General features: G+C 50.7%; 1 protein-coding gene across 1 annotated transcript in view; it reads left to right on the top strand.

Moving 5' to 3' along the window:
- The first annotated feature begins 11,182 nt into the window (after window positions 1-11,182).
- The window catches only part of LOC142246681 (uncharacterized), a 193,563-nt gene continuing 180,367 nt past the window's right edge, over window positions 11,183-24,378 (top strand). The window contains exons 1-2 of the mRNA XM_075319746.1: window positions 11,183-11,213; window positions 24,207-24,378. The exon at window positions 24,207-24,378 is cut by the window's right edge and continues 1,069 nt beyond it. Coding sequence (XP_075175861.1) covers window positions 11,183-11,213; window positions 24,207-24,378 — 203 coding nt within the window. The remainder of the gene's footprint in view (window positions 11,214-24,206) is intronic.

The raw sequence follows: 24,378 nt of genomic DNA, 5'->3' as shown, positions 1-24,378 counted from the left end.
ACATGTAACTCTTGGCACCACTCCTGCAGTGCGGGAGATGGGGTGTCACTACTCAGGTCTGGTGTGGGTGCAGTGGAGGTGACTTCATGGATAGTGTGGGGGTCAATGATGAGCAGTTTAGCTATGGTGGCGTAGCGGGGGAGCCTAACCTCTTCCTCCCCACAATTCAGCACTCTCACAGGCGCCTCCCCTTTTTGACGTCAATCACCCCTCTGGCCACCATTACCGTGGGCCAGTGCTCTGAAGGCGAGGGTTCCACCAACGCCGGGTAATCCCGTCCCTGGGGACCTACTGCTGCTCTGCCCCAAATCATCATCTCGCTCCTTGGCGGGATCACCAAAGGAGCGGCATCCATCACCCGCACTCCACCAATTTCTCCACCTGGCAAGTTCACCTGCTGGCGATGCATAAAGTCCCGGATCTTACGCTGCAAGGCCCTCTGCCGACCTCCTCCCGCAGTGGCAGACAGTTGATGTAGCAAGTTCAACACCTCACCCATACAGTGCTCAATCACATTGGTTCCTAAGACTACATTTGGGTTCCGGTCACTGGACTCATTCAACACCACAATCATTTCCTGGCGTTTCAGCTGGGTACGTCCCACTGTCAGGGTCACTTCCTTGAGTCCCACTTGTGTCATGGGGAGTGCATTGGCCGCTATCACAGTCATGCCATCATCAGGGAGGGTAAGTTCACTATCATCCCAATATCGCAGGTATAAGGAATAAGGCATAGTGGTTACCTGTAATCCAGTGTCCAGCAGGGCCGTGATCGGGACGCTATCCACCTCCAGGGGAATGATGGGGCGGCCTCCTACGAACCGGTCTCTCCAATCGGCTGGGCCATGGGGGTCTACTCCTGAGGATTGGCCCTTGGCCTCAGGGGTTGCTCGTTTAACGGACATCGCCTGGAGTAATGGCCGGGTTGGTTACACCTGTAGCACACGGGTGTCCCATACCTCGGGTCAGGGTTCTTCCTCCGCTGCATCCACGGGACGTCCTCCGGGCTGTCGGCGAGCTGGATCTTCTCTTGGGGCTTGCCTCTCGTCGGGAGCTGGAGTGCGGCGAGGACTCGGGTAAGGTCTTCGTTCATCCGTTGAACCTGTGAGGCCAGCGCTTCCATAGTCCCGACGGACGCAGCAGGGGCCGGCAGCGCCAGAGGAGGGGGCGCCACCTGGACGGGAGCAGTTTCAACCGGCCAAGGGGCCGCGCCAGGAGCGTTGTCAGTGGGCGATTGCAGGGCTTTGATGGCCCGCTCCTTTAGTACTGTAAAGTCCAGATCAGCATGCTCCATTGCCCACAACCGGAGTTGTTTGCGATCTTCAGCAGACCCCAGCCCTTGTAGGAATTGCTCCACCAACATCTTATTGCTGTCGGCCTCACTGATGGTGTCCACCCGCTTCAGGGTCCGAAGGGCGGTTTGCAGGTGCAGGGCATATTCTCTAATACTGTCTGCGGGTCGCTGACGGCACTGGTAAAACTGCATCCGCAGCTCAGCGTCAGTCCGGGTCTCGAAGGCAGTCTGGAGTTTTTCAAAGATGGTGGCTGCCAAGGCCCGGTCCGCGTTGGTCCAGGTCTCCGTCTCCTGCTCGGCCGCACCGGTCAGCTGCCCAAGTACCACCACTGCCCGCTGCCTACCAGTCATGGCATACAGGTCAAGGATTTGGTGATCTTTTGCCGGAACACCTGCAGGGCGTCAGGCTTCCCATCATACTGGGGTAGCCAGGTAGCACCGGGCACGTACGGCAGGGAGATCAGCATTACCTGGGTGACCGCCGGCCCTACGGCCCCTTCCACTTCCCCGGCTGGGGTGAGAGCCGCCACATTATCTCCTTCGGGCGCCGCTACTCCTGCGGCAGGCGCTCCCGCGTTGTTTCCCATGGGCGCCGACATCTTCTTCCCGTCCCCCCTTGGTTCTTTCTAGCACTGCCTTCTTTTGGGGGCGGGGTCTCACTGTTCGCGTCGACACTGCTCGGGGAAGACGACTCAAGCGGGAACTTTTCGCGCCAAAGATGGTGGCTCTGCAAATTTTTTCAGCGGGACGCCGCTGACGCGAACGACAAGGCGCACTTCTACGGGTGAGTAGACTGGATCGATCCTGTTCGTGACGCCAGTTGAGTCGATGTGTACCGCCCCGCGGCCTCGGCTGCGACCACCGAGCCGCTCGGATCCGTGCTCGTTCTGCGGGCGGTGGCTCGAGCCTTCCACGGACCCGGGGTCACTTCGCTCAGTAGAAGGGGGAGGCTGGCGCTGCACGCTGGAGGCGCGGGATGTTTCGGGTGATTGCTCGTGACGCCACCCACGGGTTGTGGTGATATGGAGCACCACCGCTGCGGTCAGGTTGGAGGGGCTCCCGGGAGTGATGGCAGGGCGCAGCTTTGGATGTTAATCCCTCCGTGGGCAGGGGCGGTGTGTCCCGGGGCCCGTTTGCGGGGAGCAGGTGCAGGGCTGCAGTGTAGTACTCACAATTGATGCACACGGAGTCAATGGTAAACCAGACGTGGTGGAAGACGGGTGGCCCACTGCCGGCTGCACTTCACTAGGCGGGTTGGCAGAGCCCCCCTTTCTCCTGCACCTAAACGTAAGTGGACCACGGTGCCTAAGCACAGGTGGTCCGCTCCCCAGCGGGTTTGCCGAAGGAGCTCCTTTGCCCGCAGGCGCTGGCCCTGGATCTCTGGCCTCTGGCGGTGGCTACTATCCGGTAAGGTTGGGCTGTTGCTGTCATTCGGGACTTTGGTGGGAAAGAACCTCGGAAGGTCCAGATCCTCAATCAGTGAATTTGACTAAAGGTGGTCTACGGCCTAGTCTGGGTCTGAGTACCCTTCCTGGTGCTCCGGTAGACTGTTGGCTCCCCTGTTCGGGTCCGGCAGGCTCCAACCCTGTCTCGGTCCCTACGGTTCCACCGGTCGTGTTCCTGGTCTCCTGCAGGCGGCCCCTGCCGTCTGCCTGCCTGACTGTTTCCATGGCCCTGGGCTCCAACCCAGGCCCAACACAGAGCTGTACTGCACACCCCTCTCTACTCCTCTCCTCTCACTTTCAACTCCCAAACTCAACTCACCACTGTTTTCCTGCCTCAGGCCAGCAGACTCCTCGGTGGGCGTGTCTTTCCGCCTGACTCCGCCCACCTGGTGTGCCTGTCTAACACTGAGGGAGGCAATCAGGACTTCAGTGTGACTGGTGGTACCTGCCTAGTGTGGTGGGGGTGTAGGTGGTGTTGGGACCTGTGACCCCTGGGGTGTCCAGGGCGTCACACAGACATATTTATATATACTGTATATATACTGCTGTTCGCTGTCTCTCATGAATCCGCCATCACATGAACATTTTGCCCAGTTTTCATCTGTTCTCTATGGGAAGAGAGAAGAAAGATTCCTCTATATCCCTAATCAATGCTTGTAGCAGGTCAATATTTGCTTGTGTAATGAACCCTTAGGCCATAGTCACACATTTAGCATTTGGTCAGTATTTTTTTTTTTCCAAAACGTTTTTTATTGATTTTTCAAATTTGTAAAAACATGACAAGTATCATTGCAAAAGAAGAACATTCGTCTGACAAAATGTGACATAGAGGTGGGTGATACCCCAATTTGGAGTTCCATGTTGCTGTTCGATTTAAGATAGTATACAGTAACATTAAACCAAAACATAGGTAATGAAATATAATATAACATATGCAATACAATTCGTTAAATCTCTGTGTCGTCCCTGAATGATTTCAATTTTGCTAGCGTGTCTTGGTATTCCCAACCGTCTCGTCTCCCCCTCCCGCCAGAGCCCCCTCCTAGGTGATTCTCAGTTTACCCAGGCTGTCCTGAATATCGCTCAGGATATACCACTCCGAGTGAACAAAAGGTGCCATCAGGTTAATTATTTCTCCCTGTGTGAATTGGCTTTCAATAAAATGTCTCCATCTCACAAAAAACTTGGCTGTCAACCCATCTTTATCCCTCTCCGCTTCTAGTTTTTCCCACTTCAGAAGGTTGTGTAGTTCGCCCACAACCTCCTTTATGGATGGGCCCTCCCTTTGAATCCAGTGTTTTAAGATGCAACGCTTAGCTATCATGGCTATGTCATGCATTATTGCGTATTTCCTCTTTTCCTGCGTGCTCGGTCCTCCTCCTACTCCTCCCTCAAAGGAGTGGAAAATCCACACCATTAAGTCTAGTTTGCTGAAAATTCCCCATGTTGACTGGGCAAATAGTCTGACTTGGTTCCAGAACCTAGCGATTGTCTCACATTCCCATAGCCCATGCAGCATATCCGTTTTTTCTTTTTGACACTTAGGACACCACCTATCCCTACCTGGTATGTTGAAACCTATAATGGCCCTATGTAGAATTCTGAATTGAGTGTCTCTCCATCTCTCATTGGTAATATGTTTCCGCACTTGTACCCATCCTCTCAGTATATCATCCACCACTTCTTCCCTTCCCAATTGTTTCCCCCACGCTTTTAAAGTCCGACTATCCTCCCGTGAGATAAGCACCCCCCTTAGCGATCGATAAATTTTAGAGACATTTATACTTGTTACATCACATTCCAGTAACTCATCAATCGAACTTCTGTTCAGCTCTCTTCCAACCACACCCAGGTCTCCTATTATTCCATGTTTCAATTGTTCATACTGGATGACATGTGAGCTATTAAGGTTGTACTTATCCAACACTTCCCGACCTGTCATCCACCTCCTGTCCTCCACATTCATAACATCTATCATTCTCCTGACTCCCCTCTCTTTCCATCTAGTAAATAGCTTGTTTTCTCGTCCCAGGGGAAAATTTGGGAATGCCCAGGGGTTCAAGTACTTGGACACTTTCCATGAGAGCCCCAGTTTTTTCCTTACCGACTTCCATGTTAGCACGGTGTCTCGGAATATAATTGAGTTCCTTATGTGCCCTTCAACCCTGGATAGTGGGGAGTGCAGAATGGACGTCAGATCCCACGGTGACGCATATTTAGTTTCCATCGCATGATCTGAGTGCCTACTCGTTCCTCTCACCCAATCAATTACATGCCTCATGATACATACAAGATTATACCCTTGGACATCTGGAAAGTTTAGACCTCCCTCCTCTGCTGACTTCATCAGCGTACGCAGCTTTATTCTGGGTTTCCTTCCCCTCCACATAAATTCTGTATACGCGGAGTTGAGCTTATTCACATCCTTTAGTTTTAGCAATAGCGGGATTGTCTGGAAGGGATACAGCAGCCTAGGAAAGCTCATCATTTTTATCAGGTGGCATCTTGCCAGTAATGGAAGTGGCAGACCTTTCCATCCCTTTAATTGAACTGTAATTTTCCTGATTAGCGGTCCATAATTCAAGTTATAGATTGTTTCCACCGATCTTCCTATATGCACTCCCAGGTATTTAATTGAAGATTGTGCTATAGGAATTCCACATAGACAGCCATCTCTTATTTGTCCCCCCATTGTCCCATGATGCCCCTTTAGGAACATGATCTCGCATTTTTTTTTGTTCAGTTTGAAACCGGAGAATGAGCCAAATTTTTCAATCAAGGCAAGAGTCTGTGGCAAATCCGCACCGGGGTCCCCCATATAAAGTATGATGTCATCAGCAAAAAGCGCTGTCTTTACTTCTGAACCCCTTATCTTGATTCCTTTAAAGCTATTTTGTCCCTGTAGTATTCTTGACAACGGCTCGATTGCCAGGTTGAATAAAAGAGGAGATAATGGGCAGCCCTGTCTTGTTCCCTTCATCAAAGGGAACACGTCTGATAGAAAGCCCGGAGTATGTACCCTAGCTCCCGAGTTGGCATAAAGGTTTCTAATGTAAAGTCTCATCTTGCCTACAATCCCTATGGCCTCCATTACCCTGTCTAACCACCCCCAATTTACATTATCAAACGCTTTTTCTGCGTCAAGTGTAACTAGGGCAGGTCTAGCCCCTCCCTCAGTGAGACCCAGTCTAACCGCGTCTACCACTAGAATTGTCTTTTGGATATTGGTAACGGCATTTCTCCCCTTAATAAACCCCACCTGGTGATTCGTAATGATCCTAGGTAAGATCTCGGCCAGTCTATTAGCCATGATCTTGGACATAATTTTTAAATCCTGATTTATGAGCGATATAGGTCTATAACTAGAGGGATCATCCAGGTCCTTGGTTCCCTTGGGGAGTAATTTAATATATGCTATGTTGGAATTTTTGGGTATTTCCGCCCCTCCCAGGAAAGCATTAAAGACTGAGGTTAGATCCGGCGAGATCAGATCCTTCAGAGCCTTATAGAATTCACTATTGAAACCGTCAGGTCCCGGTGCCTTGTTGGTGTTAAGCTCCCCAATTGTTCTCGTCACCTCCTCTACTGTGATATCTGCGTTTAAGGCACTCAAATCTTCCTCCGTCAAGCTAGGCATTTGGGCTTGTCTTAGCCACTCTGCCTCATCAGTCATGTCGTTATTCCCTGACCCATATAGTTTTCTATAGTAATCTCCCAACAGTTTATTAATGTCCTTAGGATCCGTAGTCACCTCTCCCCCCTTTGTTTTCAGTTTAGAGATCACTGTCATCTTTCTGCTGCCCCTTGCCAGATTGGCCAACATCCTTCCCGCCTTGTTGCCAAACCTATGTAAGTCAACCTCCTTGTGCGACCAGAATAGTTGTTCCTTTTTTTTGGCCCATTCGTCAAATCCCTCTTTTGCCTCCAACCATCTGCCTTTTGTCATGGGAGATCTATTTGTCACATAATTTGTATATGCTACCCGTACTGCTTCACTATGGAAATTATAATTCTCATTGGTTTTCCGTTTGATCATGGCTGCGTACCCCACCAGACGGCCCCTTAGGACCGCTTTTGCCGTTTCCCAAAATATCACTGGGGACTCTCTATGTTCCTTATTGTCCTCTGCGAATTCTCCCCACCACTCCTGTAGCACCTTATGGAAATTATCTTGCCTGAGAAGGAACGATGGGAATCTCCATATGATATCTGTACCTCTCCGGAATTTCTCTCTAATGCCCAATCTCACCGGACTATGATCAGAGATCACCATATTCTCTATCACACAATCTTGCGTTCCACTCAGTAAGTCTTGCGAGATCCAGAACTGATCAATACGTGACCAGCTATCATGAGGGTGAGAGAAGTGTGTATACTCTCTGTCATGTGGGTGAGTAAAGGCCCTGTCACACGCAGAGATAAATCTTTGGCAGATCTGTGGTTGCAGTGAAATCATGGACATATTGTTCCATTGGTACAGAGCCACAAACCTGGCACTGATTGTCCACAATTTCACTGCAACCACAGATCTGCTGCAGATTTATCTCTGTGTGTGACAGGGCCTTTAGTCTCCAGATGTCTTTCAGTCCTACGTCTTCTAATGTTACATCCCTATTGTCTAAACTCCTGCCCACATTAGCTGTCCCCTCCTCGCCCCTCCTCCTATCTTCAGCTGAGTCTGGGACAGTGTTAAAATCGCCTCCCACTATAATGTTAGCCTCCCCATCTGCTAATATGGTGGCCTTTATGTCATCATGAAATGTGATTTGTTGTGAATTTGGGCCATAGACATTATAAATACTGAGTTTACCCGCTGGACTAACGATTGTTAAGTGCTGCCACCTTCCATGGTCGTCTGCCTCATGTGCCACTACCTCATGACTGAATTGTTTATTTATTAGAATCATAGTGCCCGCTTTTCTACCTTGTGCCGCTGCCCCGTAAACGGTGCCCACCCAATGTTTCTTCATGCGGAAAAAGTCCTCCCCCCCCAAGTGGGTTTCCTGTAATAAGGCAATGTCTGTCTTTAGTCTTTTCAGATGTCTCAATATCATTGCTCGTTTGTTAGGTGATCTCAGCCCTTTAACATTCCACGTAGTTATCTGTATCATGTTAACCTGTGTATTCTGCTTTTACTACTCCCTCCCCTATGGGCCCCTGCATCAAGGAAGACGAGATGTTCGACACTAGAATCACAGTTGGTACCACAAAATCGACACTCCCTTTCCCCACCTTGCAAATATAACAAATACAACAAAAAGCATGTAACTGTAAAACATATTTTCCCTTCCGAGAAATCCACGGCGTTTCCCGCCACGTTGGTGAGCTCCCCTATTCCTAGCCAAAATATGTAGCTCCCTAATCACCCCCCAAAAAATATATGTTCTATCCCCGGACTAACTTGAATAAGCCTTTGAAAATTATGCAAAAATTAGCACAGTATGTCAAAACCTCAGCAAGATTCTCCAGTCCTACTTATCTCTGACTCCAGGTAGCCATCAGTCCGCCCAGAACAGGCCCACTTCATTTGAATTTGGATGATGTTCCTGGACAAAGGAGAAAAAGAAAAAAAGAAAAAAAAGACCAAGGGGAGAGAAGATGGAGAAAGAAAGGAGAAGAACAAAAAAAAAAAAAAAGAGAGGGGGGGGGAAGAGGACCCAGACTTTGGGATGTTTTCCTCTCTTTTCTCCCTTCCCCCTCCTCCTCTCACCTCCCCAACCCTCTCTCCGTAATGCATCCTCCTCAACGCCTCTCCCTGTTTGGGAAGAGAGAAAAAAAAAAAAAAAAAACAGGCAAAAAAAGGAAAAACAATGAGCGAGTTCCAGTTCAGGTATCATGGTTTCTCTCCAAGGGTTGGTTCCTGTGTTCCAGGCGAGAATTATGCTGTCGACCCGGGCTTGGCCTCCTTTCCTCCCTGGTCTCGACTTGCTTTTGTCCCCCAAGACGTCCCACATCTCTTCCTGAGCTTGTGGGGGATCCTCTTCTATTATTCCCTTCTGCACTAGCTCCTTTTTCTTGCCTTTCTGACCTAGTCTTGTTGAGCTCTGCCATGAGAATGTTTTCTGCTTCTTTGTAGTCCTTGTAGTATACAAACGAGCCATTGGGGTTTCTAACTTTCAATGTAGCAGGGTATAATAGCTGGCACTTTACTTTTTTGTTGTACAGAAATGAGCAAATTTTGGTAAATTCTTTTCTCCTTCTGGATACTTCCGCTGAATAATCCCCAAAAATTAGCAGTCTGTTGCCTTGATATTGTAGTGGATGCTTTCGTTCTCTAAAGGCCCTCAATATTTCCTCCTTATGCTTATAATCAAGGTACTTGACAATCACCTGCCTGGCTCTTATCGGGGTATTCTTGTTTGAGTTTTGGCCCTCTCCCTTATTCGCCTCCTGGTGTCTCAGTGGACCCACTCTGTGGGCTCTTTCAACTCTGAATTTCGCCTTTATGCCCAGGGCCTGCGGTAGCTCCAACTCGCATATATTATCCAACTGTCCAATCGACACAGACTCTGGCAACCCGACTATACGTAGGTTGTTTCGTCTCGATCTGTTTTCCAAATCGTCCGCTTTATCCTTCAAGTATTCATTAGATTTTGCTAGAGCTGCTATTTGTGCTTGCATAGCCAGTATTGTCTCCTCGGAGTCAGATATTCTCTGCTCTGATTCTGCCAGTCTAGAGGCATGGGCATTTATCTGTTTTTGCATATTAGCTAATGATGTTTGTATGGCTGCCTCAATAGCCACTTTAACCTCTTTTGACAAGTGTGATGTCACTTCTTCAGCCAGTTTTTTATAGTCCACATTAAGCTTTTGTGTGTACTTGTCTTGGCCTGCAGGTGGTGCTGTTTTCTTAGTTCTCTTTGTCTGGACTGGGCCACCACCTCCATCCCCCAATAGCTTGCAGGCTTGTGATGTTGGTGTAGTAGGCTGCTTTTTGTTTCCTTTGGAAGGGGTACTATGAATTCTTGCATTTGACTTCCTGTGAGTCTGAGTGGGATTAATCTCCCTGTGCTGTTTGTCAGTTTCATCCTCCAACACTGCTGTGTCTCTGAGCTGCCCTGCTTTGTCTGCATCTTCTCTCCCCTCTGCCTCCATATCTCCTTCATCCTCCCATTGTGATCCACCATCATCAGTCCCCTGCATCCACCTCTCTCCTGCTGTGTCCTCCTGTGACTCCTCGCTCATATCTTCCTTATCTCCTGTCTCCTCGCTCATATCTCCCTTATCTCTCCCCTTCCAGCTCTGTGTTTGCTTTTCTGTGTCTCGTGCCATGCGTTCAGGCTCCTCCCCCATCAGGCTCGGCGCCATTATCTTATCTTCTCCTCTGTCCATATCAAAGCTTCTCCAGGCTGACTCACCGCTCCCAGAGCTTCTCAGGAGGTACCGTTCCATAGCTGTCTGCTTTAGGTAACCTCCTGTGCTGCTCTCTGTTTGGTGGCTCGTCCGGGGGGGTCTGTTTTTAGTCGGTTTCTGTGAGGGGTGGCAGGAGATTCTCCTCTAAGCTTCCACCTCAGCCAGGACAGGAACAGGAAGTTGGTCAGTATTTTACTTTACGACCTGCGGATGTTTGGATTTGCCGAGTTTGACCAGACTTTAAGAAAAAAATTTGGTTCGGAACCCGAACGTCAAACCCCATATAGGTCAATGTAGTCCCAAACTTGTGTGCTGTAAAAAGCCTGTAAATTGGTCATAGTAAGGGCTAAGGTTGCAGAAAAATGAAGCAAAATGGGGGGGAATGCCCTGGAAAAAAAGAAAGAAAAAAAAAAAGATGTGCAGTCCCGCCTGTTTTTGATAACCAACACTGGTAAAGTGGACAGCTGGGGGCAGCAACCCTCAGCTGTCAGCTTTACCTTGGCTGGTTATTAAAAATAGAGGGGATCCCAGCCATTACTTTGAATTATTTAAATAAATAATTAAAAAAAAATGTGGGCTCCATCCTATTTTTGATAACTAGCCAAAGTAAAGCAGATAGCTGGAGGCTGGTGTTTATCAGGCTGGGATGGCCCAAGGTTATTTGGCCTCTCTCAGCCTGAAATTAGCAGACTACAGCCACCCCATGCTCTTCCCAATTGCCCTGATGCAGTGGCATTCGGGGTATTGGTTTTGGGGTTGATGTCAGCTGTGAATTGACAGGTGCCATCAAGCCCAGGGGTTAGAAATTAATAGACATCGGTCAGACACCCCCATTACTAACCCAGCAGGCATGAAGTTAAAGAAAACACATACAACTAGAAAATCAATTGTTCATTTGAATATACACTCCATTGTTCACCAATTTATTAATTGAAGAAGAAATCCTCAAAGTTCCGCCATAATCCAATGGAGTAATGTCCCAAAACGCCCATCAATTCCTATGGAGCTAAGTTCTCAGAACAAGGCAGCACGGAATTTCTCACAAGCAGTGACGTCACAAATTCCTTGCTGCTGTTGACTGATAATGACCTATGGAGCCTGGTTTTGAGGACGTTCTCAGAAGTAAGCTTCATAGGAATTGATGGACATCATGGGATATAACGTTTCATTACATTGGAACTTCCAGAATTTGTTTTATTAATAAATTGGTGAACAAGGGCATGTGGTGAGTCTTTATTCACATAAACATTTTTTTTCTGCTTTTGTGTTTTTTTTAACTGTGCTTTTTGGGGTATTAATGCAGGGGTCTGATAGACACCTATCCATTACTAACCCTGGAGCTTGATGCCAGCTGTCAATTCACAGGTGACATGAACCCCAAACGTATTACTCTGACAGCCAACGCACCAGGGCAATCAGGAAGAGCTGGCAAAGCAACAGAATTGGTACCTCAAATGAGTGCGACTCTTCTGGGGTGGTTGTCGACTGCTATTTTCAAGCTGGGAGAAACAAATAACCAAAGCCAGGCCACCCTGATAATACCAGCCCCAGCTGCTTGCTTTACCTTAGCTGGTTATCAAAAATCTGGTGTAGCCCACGTCATTTATTTATTTTTTTCTTTATTGTTCACAGCAGTGTACAGGCAACTTCCGCATGCAATAAACCTTGTTGATTAGCTGCACTCATCCCTATTTTACATCAGTATTTGTAACCAAGAAAACCAAGACTGGGTGATAAATGCAGGAGTGGTGCCCATGTTTCTATTATACTTTTCATCTGACTCTTCCACTCCTAATTTTTGCTTTCAAATACTGAGGTAAAAAACTAACCAAATACTGAACATTTGAACATAGCCTAAGGCGGGCTTTGCACACTACGACATCGCAGGCCGATGCTGCGATGCCGAGTGCGATAGTCCCCGCCCCCGTCGCAGCAGCGATATGTGGTGATAGCTGGCGTAGCGAAAGTTATCGCTACGCCAGCTTCACACACACACTCACCTGCCGTGCGACGTCCCTGTGGCCGGCGACCCGCCTCCTTGTTAAGGGGGCGGGTCGTGCGGCGTCACTGCGACGTCACACGGCAGGCGGCCAATCAGAGCGGAGGGGCGGAGATGAGCAGGATGTAAACATCCTGCCCACCTCCTTCCTTCCGCATATCCTACGGAAGCCGCAGTGAGGCCGGTAGGAGACGTTCCTCGCTCCTGCGACTTCACACACAGCGATGTGTGCTGCCGCAGGAGCGAGGAACAACATCGGACCATTGCGTCAGTGTAATCATGGATTACGCCGACGCTGCACCGATGATACGATTATGACGCTTTTGCGCTCGTTAATCGTATCATCCAGCCTTTACACACTGCGATGTCGCATGCGATGCCGGAAGTGCGTCATTTTCAATTTGACCCCACCGACATCGCACCTGCGATGTCGCAGTGTGCAAAGTGCCCCTAAGGGTCCATTACATAGACAAATTTTGGTTCTTAAATAAAACCTGTCAGCTAAATTTACATACAGATATGTTGGTAATTTGAAGGTAAATTGTATATAAATGATGTTGGTCTGTTTTACTAGGAGTGAATCTATTGGGAGAAAATGAAGTTATATCTTTCCTGCAGCCACTTGTCATTGTGGTGGGGCATGAAGCTTGTCACAAACAGCCAGGTGGGGGTCTCACAAGAGCCACCCGCTGTTCACTAATTTGTCACAATCAGACTGCTCTCTAACGCCCATACCCCATAAATTGAATTCTGGAGTAAATAAAGTGAAAACACTTATAAAATTAAAGGAGTTGTCAGTGTGGCGCCCTGGACAAGCCAGGACGTCACAGGTACTGCAACAACACACCCCACACCCCGAGTTAGGCACATCAGTCACACACAAATCCTTGTTGCCTCCCTCCAGGGGCTGATGTCCACATCAGGTGGGGCGGGGTCAGGCGGTTGGCCCCGCCTATCGAGGAGTTCACAGTCCTGGAGGCGGGAAAAGGGTTCAGTTGGGAGTTGAGTTTGAGTTTGGAAGTTGAGGGAAGTGATAGAGGAGTAACTGACTGACCGTGTCCGGGTACGTGACCCGGGCACCAGAGAGCAAGGTTGGCAGACGGTGGTGACCGTCTGCAGGCGAGGCCGATTGACGCACAACCGTGAGGACTGGGGTCGGGCGATGGCCCGCCGGTACCGTATCGGGGAGCGAAGAAGAGCCAGCACCACTCGGCAGGGCCTACGGACCCCGACCAGGCTTGGAGTCGCCGTTAAACCGGTCAAATCCGTCAGCGACGGGAACCTCCGGGGTACTCCAGCAATAAAGACCCGACTGAAGGCAACCGCTCAACCGTGAAGGGAAATACAGCTACCGCCACAGCTAGAGTTCCCAGGGCCAGAGCCTGCGGGCAAAAAGGGGCTCCTCGGCAACACACACCGCTGGGGAGCGGGCTACCGGTGGGAAGCCATCGGAGCCGACAACACACCGAAGGTGCAGGGAGAGACAGTCACCGCCAACCTACCGGGAGTGACCACCGCAGCCGCCTGTGGGACCCGTCCATCCAGCCGTTTGTTTCAACAAAGACTCCGTGTACGTTACTGGCTGAGTGAGTACCACTGTGCCGCCTGGCACTGCGCTGCCCCCGCGACCCTGCACCTCCCCAACTCCCGCCATCCACCTTCCAATCCACATCACCGGGCCCCGGGACCACCAAACCCCCCTTACCCACGGAGGGGAGAGAAACATCTCAGCTGCTCACTGTCATCGCTCCCGGGATCCACGTCCAGAGCAGCGGTGGTGTCCCAACCTCACCACAAACCGTGGGTGGCATCACGGACTACATCCCCAAACCAAACTACCCCTTTCACTCATGGGCGAGGAGCGCAGCTCGAGTCCCCGGATCCGGCCCACCGCTCGAGCCACCGAGCAGCAGCAGCCGGAACCGAGCCGCAAGCGCAGTCGAGCAGCGCACCCCCCACCCGCGACATCAGACATACACTCCAAAAAAAAATTTAAGCTAATCTGTGCTGTATTGTCATATAAATCACCACTACATTGTTATTTTTTGTTTTCTGACTTTTGTTCCTCTTGAATTATCCCTTTATTCTCTGCAGCTCTTTGTTTACCTTCAGCTCCAGCAAACATGATAACTTCCTGTATTCTTGGTTGCCAAACTTCAGTCAGAGCTGGCACCGCCCCCTCTCCCCCCCTACACACTCATTGGCTGTCAGTATTCTGCCCAGCACTGACCTCTCAGCATTTGGCTAGTTTCATACTTGCGTTGTTTTCCTTCAGTCGCAATCCGCCGTTTTGTAAAACAGTGGAATCCGTTAACGGCTCTCTCTGGCTCCCTGCACACGTAACCAGGGTACACATCGGGTTACTAACCAAAGCGCTTTGCTTAGTTACCCGATATTTACCCTGGTTAACCCTGGTTACGTGTGCAAGGAGCCAGCGCTAAGCGGTGTACGCTGGTAACCAGGGTAAATATCGGGTAACCAAGCAGAGTGCTTTGCTTAGTTACCTGATATTTACCATGGCTACATGTGCAGGGAGCCCGACACTTCCCCGCTTGGCTCCGCCCCCTCCTGCACTCCACTCTGCATGTACACACACAGACACACGCACACACACAGACGCACACACACGCACTCACCTGTCCCCAGCCATGCAGTCCCTGGCACTGACGTCCTCAGCGCCATGGCCCCGCTCGGCTCCACCAACCCCAAACTCCACCCCCCGCACACATTCTTGGCGGCCGAACGATCAGCTGATCACCCGTCGGCCGGCTACTGTGAGCAATCAGCTGATCGTTCACAATAGTCTGCCGCTGGTAAAACTGTAAAGAAAAAAAAAAGCAGATTCCGTTGTTTTGTACGATCCGTTGCATCTGTTGTGCCACTATATGCAACACATCCGTTGCATCCGTCACACAACGCAAAGCAACGGATGCTGTTCAACGCAAGTGTGAAACTAGCCTTTCAGAGCAGAGATCCTGCTTCTTTCATCTGTGACACAGCAATAACCTCACATCTACAATGGTGACACATAGAGGTGTTACATGTTCCTCACCCCTTATAGATAAATGAATACTGTGTAAGGAAGACTATATATAGCACCCAATGTGGGTCTGTAGTAGATATATACGCCATGTATGTATGGTACAAGTGTGTGTGTGTGTGTGTGTGTGTATGCGTGTTTTGTGTCATATAGTTATGTGTATATATATATTTGCAGATAGCTTGTCCAGGCTTATCCCTCTATGTGTCACTATATGAATTGACACATTGGGCTCAGAATGTGGAATGTGCATATTAGTGATGTGTCGGTCGCGAACGATCCGACACAAAGATCCGGCTCCCTGCTGTGAACGACAGGAGCCGGATCACCAGTGTGAGCCACTGAAATCACTAAACGGCTCTTTTCGCCGTCAAAACCCGCCCACCCGCGGCTAAACTCCGCCTACTCAGCAATATAATAGGCAGCTTTTTAAGTGGGCGGGGCTTAGTCGCGGGTGGGCGGGGCTTTGGCGGCGTTACTATAATCTTAAATATGTGTTCACCTGGGGTGAACACATATTTAATAAGGAGCCGAGAACGAGCTGAAAGAGACGGCTCTTTTTGGTGAACGGAGCCATAGGAACTGGATCACCAAAAAGAGCCGGACTGCCCATCACTAGTGCATATTGCATACGATTGGTCACATGACCATTCATTTTGACTGTTGACAGCTCAGTGTCTGCTGCATGTGATGTGAGGATTCACTTATCTGCACTGTGAAGCGCCATGCAATAAATAGTGTGATAATAAAAAATAATAATAATATAATAATCTGCAATAAAATATAGTTACTGCAATTACTATCTTTTGTAGCCAGCTCAGGTAAAGCAGATGGCTGCAGACCACAGCTGGCAGCTTCACCTTGGTTGGTAATTCAAAACAGAGGGCACCCCACGCTGTTATTTTAAATTAAATAAATAATTTAAACAAAAAAAAAGTGGGGTCTCCCCAAATGGGACCAACAGTCAAGGTAAAGCGGACAGCTGTGGTCTGATATTCTCAGACTAGGGCGGTCCACCAATATTGGACACTCCCCAGCCTAAAAATAGCAGGCTGCAGCCACCCCAGAAGTGGCGCATCCATTAGATTTGCCAATCCTGGCACTTTACCCTGGCTCATCCCGTTGCCCTTTTGCGGTAGCAAACGGGGTGTCACGCTCCTTGTGTCCCAGCAGCGCTCTTTACCCACTGATCCGGTCGCACCATCCCAGCACCGCTCCGTACCCACTGATCCGGTCGCACCATCCCGGTACCGCTCTGTACCCACTGGTCCGGTCTCTCCGTCGCAGCACCGCTCCTTAACCATTGATCCTGTCCACGTGTCCACCGGTCATGGCAACCGCTCCCGCTCGTGCTCTCCTGTGTCCTGTCCCCAGTCTCATGTGTCTGACTGGGGACAGGACACAGGAGAGCACGAGCGGCACCGCTCCATACCCACTGATCCGGTCGCACCATCCCGGTACCGCCATAAAGAGTGGCGCACGTTTTGCGTCATTTTCCAAAACCCGTAGCGTTCTCATTTTTTGGAATCTCAGCCTATTTTTAGCGTCTCGAGCTGACATTTCTAATGGTACTATTTTTGCGCAGATGCTACGTTTTGATCACCTGTTATTGCATTTTGCGCAAAACTTGCGGCGATCAAAAAATGTAAGTTTGGCATTTGGAATTTTTTTTCCGCTACGCCGTCTGCCGATCAGATTATTTGATTTCACATTTTGATAGATCGGCATTACTGAACGCATATACCAAATATGTGTATATTTTTTAATTTTTTTAACCCTTTGATTTTCAATGGGGCGAAAAGAAGGTGATTTGAACTTTTAGGATTTTTATTTTTTAAAACTTTTTTATTTTACTATTCCTCCTAGGGGGCTATATGGATCAGCAATCTGATCGCTCTTCCATATCTGTAGATCTCAGCTACAGAACTGAGAACTGCAGATATGCTGCTTAAGGCTCTGTGCCCACGTGTGCGTATTGCACTGCAGCGTAACTGCATGCGTCTTGTGTCCCCAGCACAATCTAGGAAGATTGTGTATAATTCATGCGCATGTTGCGTTTTAGAACACAGCGATTTGCATGCTGCCAAATTGCTGCGTTCTAAAATGCAACATGTCACATATTCCGTGCGCTTTGGATGCAGCTCCCGCTCTGTCTCTGGTGGGGGCTGCATCCAGAGCACATGAAATTGGCTTTTTCACTGCATTCAGTACGCAGTGTTTCTGCAGCGATTTGAAGCGCACATGAGCTGTTCGAATCACTGCAGAAATTTCTGCAGGGACATGTCACGCTCCCCGGGTCCTCACCCCCGCTCCCCGGCTCACCTGCCACGCTGCCCGCTCCTCAGCCCCCGGATTCCGTCCGTCCCAGGCCCCCTGGTCCCCGATCCCGGCGCCCGACGGCTTCCCAGGACCTGGCCGGCTCTCCTGCGTCCTCCTCTCAGCCTCCTTCCCTGGCTTCTGGCACCCGGGCGGCGCGCATGCGCGTTAGGCGCGCGCGCGCGGTCACTGACCCTTTCTTAAAGGGCCAGCGCCCATTAACAGGAAATGAGGTTGAACAGGTACTGGGTATAAAGGGGGTTATTGTCCAAGGGGGCGGGGCCTGATCTTCGTGTTCCCTGAGCTAGGAGTCAGGTCTCCTGGTGTTTATGTGCCTGTACTCACCTATCTCTCTTTGTAGAGCCGTACCTGCCTCGCCATCCAGTCAGCCGTATCCTGAACCCCGCACACTGTCCGTCTGCCATCTGACAGTCCGTACCATCTCGGATCCCTGCGGTGACCCGTCATCTCGCTCCTGAGGTTCCGGACCCCGCCTGATATCATCTCGGCTTCCGAACCTGAGCTACGTCACCAGGACTACCATCTGTGACTCCGTGGTCCCAGGGACTCCTCCGCTGCCTTCACTTGCACGGACTGTTCTGCTGCCCATCAGTGCTTCAGCTGCCGGACTCCCTACCACCATCTTCGAGTTCGGTCCAGTGGATCCACCTCCTGGGTCTGCCCGACCGCCCGGCCGTGACAGTAAGATCAGGCCATGGATCCCGCTGCAGCACTAGCGGCCTTGCAAGAGGAACTCCAACGTCAGCATGAAGTCCAGACCCGCATGTTGCAATTTATGACCTCCGTGGACACCCGCCTGTACACGTTACAAGCATCAATGACGCCTGCGGCACCCAGGTCCCCAGCTAGGCAAGCCATGGCTCCCGCACCAGTGGCAGCCTCTTCAGATGCTTCCCGTCTCCGTTTGGCGTCACCACCTCGTTATGCTGGAGATCCCAAGACCTGCAGGGGCTTCATAAACCAGTGTTCCCTTCATTTCACGCAGCTGCCACATCTGTTCGCCTCTGACCAAGCCAAGGTCGCCTTTATAATGTCTCATCTGGAGGGCGAGGCGCTGGCGTGGATGAACCCCTTGTGGGAGAAGGAGGACCCCATGACCAAGAACCTTCAAGACTTCCTGCAGGCCTTTCGCAGCACCTTCGACGAGCCGGGACGCGCCTCTGCGTCTGCTTCATCCCTCCTCCGCCTACGTCAAGGAACACTGACGGTGGGCCAATATGCCATCCGTTTCCGTACTTTGGCTTCTGAACTCGGGTGGAATAATGAGGCCCTGACAGCCGCCTTCTGGGAAGGACTCTCGAGTCGCATCAAGGATGAGTTGGCGGGCCGTGACGTGCCCTCCACCCTAGATGCCCTGATTGCCCTAGCCACTCGAGTGGACATTCGTTTCCAGGAACGCTCCAAAGAGCTGTATCGTGAGAGACGTGCAGTACGGCACTCCCCTCCTCCACAGAAGTCCTCTGTGCCTCACTCATCAACAGCTGGGATTCCTGTCCACGAGCCCATGCAGGTTGACCGAGTACGACAGTCTGACCAACGTAGAGCAGAGCGGCTCGCCAAAGGCCTCTGCTTTTACTGCGGAGAGGGCACTCATCTCTTACGCTCCTGTCCGGAAAGGCCGGGAAACTCCAAAGCCTAGGGTTGGTAGGAGAGGCCACCCTAGGTGCTGGGACTCTCTCAGACCCAGTTATGTGGACGGTACAAGTGTCAACAGGAGAGACGCGCTTCACGGCTGAGGCATACCTCGACTCCGGAGCAGCAGGCAATTTTATCCAGCAGGCCACGGTGGACAAGTACCAGCTGCCTGTTACTCCACTCGATAAGCCCCTAGTGATTGCCTCGGTGGATGGGAGACCCCTCTCTGATACCATCTCCTGGATCACCAAGCCGGTGGAATTGCGTATAGGTGCTCTGCACACCGAGAACATCGCTCTCTACGTCCTTCCACACATGTCCCATCAAATCCTGCTGGGACTTCCTTGGTTGCGGACACACGAACCATCAGTCAGCTGGGGTACTGGCGAAATCACTCGTTGGGGCTCTGCCTGTCATGAGAGATGTCTAAAGTCCCTACAACCAATCCGACGTCCCCCGGCTCCAGAGAACCTACCGGAACTGCCCTCGGCCTATTGGTCCTTCGCGGACGTTTTTGACAAGAAGGAGTCTGAGGTACTTCCGCCACACCGTCCCTACGATTGCGCCATCGACCTGCTCCCAGGAACAACACCACCTCGAGGACGGATATATCCGTTGTCTCCAGCTGAAACCAGGGCCATGTCCACATACATCACGGAAAGCCTGGCAAAGGGATTCATCCGGAGATCCTCCTCTCCTGCGGGAGCAGGCTTCTTCTTCGTTAAGAAGAAAGAGGGTGACCTTCGCCCATGCATTGACTACCGGGGCTTGAATCAGATCACCATAAAAAACAAGTACCCCCTACCGCTCATCCCCGAATTGTTCGACCGGCTCAGAGGAGCCCGTGTGTTCACCAAACTGGATCTTCGGGGTGCCTACAACCTAGTTCGTATCCGCTCTGGGGACGAATGGAAGACCGCATTTAATACTCGCGACGGGCACTACGAATACTGCGTGATGCCCTTCGGTCTGTGTAACGCTCCTGCCGTATTCCAAGAACTGGTGAACGACATTTTCCGGGACCTCCTCTACCTCTGTGTAGTAGTTTATCTGGATGACATCCTTGTCTTCTCTCCGGACCTCCAGACCCACAGAGAGAACGTAAAGCTGGTTCTACAAAGACTGAGAGAGAATCGTCTCTACGCCAAATATGAGAAGTGCGTCTTTGAGCAGTCTTCTCTTCCTTTCCTGGGATACATCATCTCGGGTACTGGGTTGCAGATGGATCCAAAGAAGGTCTCCTCCATACTCAACTGGCCTCCTCCTTCTGGACTGAAGGCAATCCAACGGTTCCTGGGATTCGCCAACTACTACCGCCAGTTTATCCCGCACTTCTCCGCCCTGACTGCTCCTCTCTCCGCTTTGACCAAAAAGGAGGCTAAACCAAAGGACTGGTCACCTGCGGCCGACGCCGCGTTTTGCTCTTTGAAGCGAGCTTTCGCCTCCTCTCCTGTACTCCACCGACCGGAGTTAAACCGCCAGTTCACCTTGGAGGTGGATGCCTCCTCCTCAGGAGCCGGAGCAGTGCTCATGCAAAAATCCTCCTCCGGGAAGATGGTGACTTGCGGTTTCTTTTCTAAGAGCTTCTCAGCACCTGAACGGAATTACACCATCGGTGACCGAGAATTATTGGCGGTCAAACTAGCTCTGGAGGAGTGGCGTTACCTCCTGGAAGGAGCAGTGTACCCCGTGACCATCTACACGGACCACAAGAACCTGGAATACCTGCGGTCCGCTCAGCGACTGAACCCACGGCAAGCCAGGTGGTCCTTATTCTTTGCCAGGTTTGACTTCCAGCTCCACTTCCGACCCGCGGACAAGAATGTACGCGCAGATGCCTTGTCTAGGTCCCTCATGCCCATGGAGCAGGAGGAAGAGACTACCCAACCTATCATCCCTCCTAGCAAGATTGTTCCGGTGGCTCCCGTCACTCTGGCCCAAATACCACCCGGGAAGACCTATGTCTCGGAGACCGACAGGCTAAAAGTGTTACACTGGGGTCATGCCTCAAAAACAGCCGGCCATGCAGGCCAGAAGAGAACATGGGGTGCGATTGTACGCCATTACTGGTGGCCATCCCTTCGCACTGACGTCGCCGCCTTTGTCTCTGCCTGTTCCTCTTGTGCCAGGAACAAGACGCCCAAACACCTGCCCTATGGCCGTCTTCTGCCTCTACCGATACCCTCAGTTCCGTGGCAACACATAGCTATGGACTTTATTACGGACTTGCCATTGTCATCCGGACACACAGTCATATGGGTCGTGGTGGATCGGTTCTCTAAAATGGCCCATTTCGTCCCTATGGCTGGACTGCCCTCTGCTCAGGAACTCGCGGACGCCTATATACAACACATCTTCCGCTTGCATGGCTTTCCATTACACATCGTATCAGACAGAGGAACTCAGTTCACTTCCCGCTTCTGGAGGGCTCTCTGTAACCATCTGGGAGTGACTCTGGACTTTTCATCTGCATACCATCCTCAGTCTAATGGCCAGGTAGAGAGGGTCAATCAAATCTTGACCTCTTTCTTACGTCACTACGTCAATGCCCATCATGACGACTGGTCCGCCCTTCTACCTTGGGCTGAATTCTCCCACAACCACCACTTCAGTGAGTCGTCCTCCAGCTCTCCCTTCCATGTTGTTTACGGGCTTCAGCCTTCCATCCCATTGCCTGTATCCCCCTCTTCGGATGTCCCTGCTGCAGATACAGTAGCCCGTGACTTTGCAAACATTTGGGACTCTGTCAAATCGTCCCTTGGGCGTGCTTCCCTGCGGATGAAAAGACACGCCGACAAGAGACGTCTGGACCCTCCGTGTTTCTCTCCTGGAGACCTCGTCTGGCTTGCTTCCCAGTACGTCCGCCTGAAGATACCATCATACAAGCTGGGTCCTCGCTACATCGGGCCGTTTAAAGTCCTCAGCAAGATCAATGAGGTTTCCTACAAGCTACAGCTCCCGGCCACGATGAGGATACCCAACTCATTCCACGTCTCCCTGCTCAAGCCGGTTATCCTTGGTCCCTTCTCCGATGCTGCCAGTCCGGCCCCTCCACCTATTGCCGATGACGACATCTATGCGGTAAGGGATATCGTGGCCATGAAGACTGTTCGAGGTCGGCAGTTCTTCCTGGTGGACTGGGAGGGGTATGGTCCTGAGGATAGGTCTTGGGAGCCCAGGGAGAACGTGGGCACTCCTCTTATCCGTGCCTTCATGTCCCGGTTGCGGGGTGGGGGGCGTGGGGGGGGGGGGTACTGTCACGCTCCCCGGGTCCTCACCCCCGCTCCCCGGCTCACCTGCCACGCTGCCCGCTCCTCAGCCCCCGGATTCCGTCCGTCCCAGGCCCCCTGGTCCCCGATCCCGGCGCCCGACGGCTTCCCAGGACCTGGCCGGCTCTCCTGCGTCCTCTCAGCCTCCTTCCCTGGCTTCTGGCACCCGGGCGGCGCGCATGCGCGTTAGGGCGCGCGCGCGGTCACTGACCCTTTCTTAAAGGGCCAGCGCCCATTAACAGGAAATGAGGTTGAACAGGTACTGGGTATAAAGGGGGTTATTGTCCAAGGGGGCGGGGCCTGATCTTCGTGTTCCCTGAGCTAGGAGTCAGGTCTCCTGGTGTTTATGTGCCTGTACTCACCTATCTCTCTTTGTAGAGCCGTACCTGCCTCGCCATCCAGTCAGCCGTATCCTGAACCCCGCACACTGTCCGTCTGCCATCTGACAGTCCGTACCATCTCGGATCCCTGCGGTGACCCGTCATCTCGCTCCTGAGGTTCCGGACCCCGCCTGATATCATCTCGGCTTCCGAACCTGAGCTACGTCACCAGGACTACCATCTGTGACTCCGTGGTCCCAGGGACTCCTCCGCTGCCTTCACTTGCACGGACTGTTCTGCTGCCCATCAGTGCTTCAGCTGCCGGACTCCCTACCACCATCTTCGAGTTCGGTCCAGTGGATCCACCTCCTGGGTCTGCCCGACCGCCCGGCCGTGACAGGACACAACGCAATGTGGGCACATAGCCTTACTCTCAGTGCTGGCACTATGCCGGCACTAAGAGAAAGTGACTCATGTTGGCTACAGGCATCATCACATGACCCTGTGCTACCATGGCAACAACCAGAAGTCACGTGAATTATTAAATTATTGCATATAGCCCCACTCCAACTGTAATCAAATATTAAATTGCTGCCATATATAGTGTTTGAAGCATAAGTACCTGCGGGGATCTATCACACCCACATACCAACATGTATCAGTACTTCAGTAAATCAAGCCAGATATCTCTCTAGTGTGGTACACAGGGTACATCAGTACATACCAAAAAAAGAAGAAATATGACGCAAACTGTCCACGGTCCAGACCCGACGCGCGTTTTGTGTGCTTTGTCAAGGGCCACCACACGTTGTCTGTATTGTCAGAGAACCACCCTTATAAAGAGCATTCCCAGGTGTCACCCGTAATTCGGCTGAATGTCGCGCGTACACCTGTGAGATATCTGGCTTGGGACTTATGGACTTTTGTTTATGTTTGAAACTCTATATATGGAAGCAATTTAATATTTTGATTATAGTTGGAGTGGGGCTATATGCAATAATTTTTTCAGATTAGGATGTATCTTCTCCCACTCTAATTGTTTATCAGCTTTCTACACCACTGACCCGGTTCCCACCCCTGTGGAGTTTCTCTCCTCCTTGTATTTGTCTAATATACCCCTCTGTGACTCATGGGTTGTGTCTCGGATGTGGCGTATACTATTTTTAATATTCTGTATATTGCATCTGTTAAATAAAATTGTGTTGGACATTTATTACTCTCATATGTGTTTTTGGACACATAATTTTTTGAATAGTGCGCAGGAGTATGTCCCTTGATTAGGAAATCTGACAATATGGGGGACTTACTATATATATATATATATATATATATATATATATATATATACGATAGTTGAAACTTGATATGAGGATGTTGTCCCCTGAGTGTTTTGTTAAGTATACACTATATCTTGCAATTTGTATGGGATTTTTTATTTTTACGTTTATAAAATGTTTATTATTAGATGAATATGTTTTATTTTGTCAAAAATCAAATCAGTTTTATTCTTGGCAGATTGCTGCACCAGAAGCTCCAAAAGACGTCCTGTATATTCTGATGTTAAAGCTGATGATTGTAACACTGCCCAAGATACCTATGAAGAGCATGCCAACATCTCAGCCCATCACACCAAAGATCTATCACCTGATCCTTTTAAAGTGCTATCTCCCAATTCATCACAGACTGT

This window comes from Anomaloglossus baeobatrachus, chromosome 7 (genome assembly GCF_048569485.1).
Source record: "Anomaloglossus baeobatrachus isolate aAnoBae1 chromosome 7, aAnoBae1.hap1, whole genome shotgun sequence".
Lineage (NCBI taxonomy): Eukaryota > Metazoa > Chordata > Amphibia > Anura > Aromobatidae > Anomaloglossus > Anomaloglossus baeobatrachus.
This window is presented reverse-complemented; position numbering and strand designations above follow the sequence as displayed.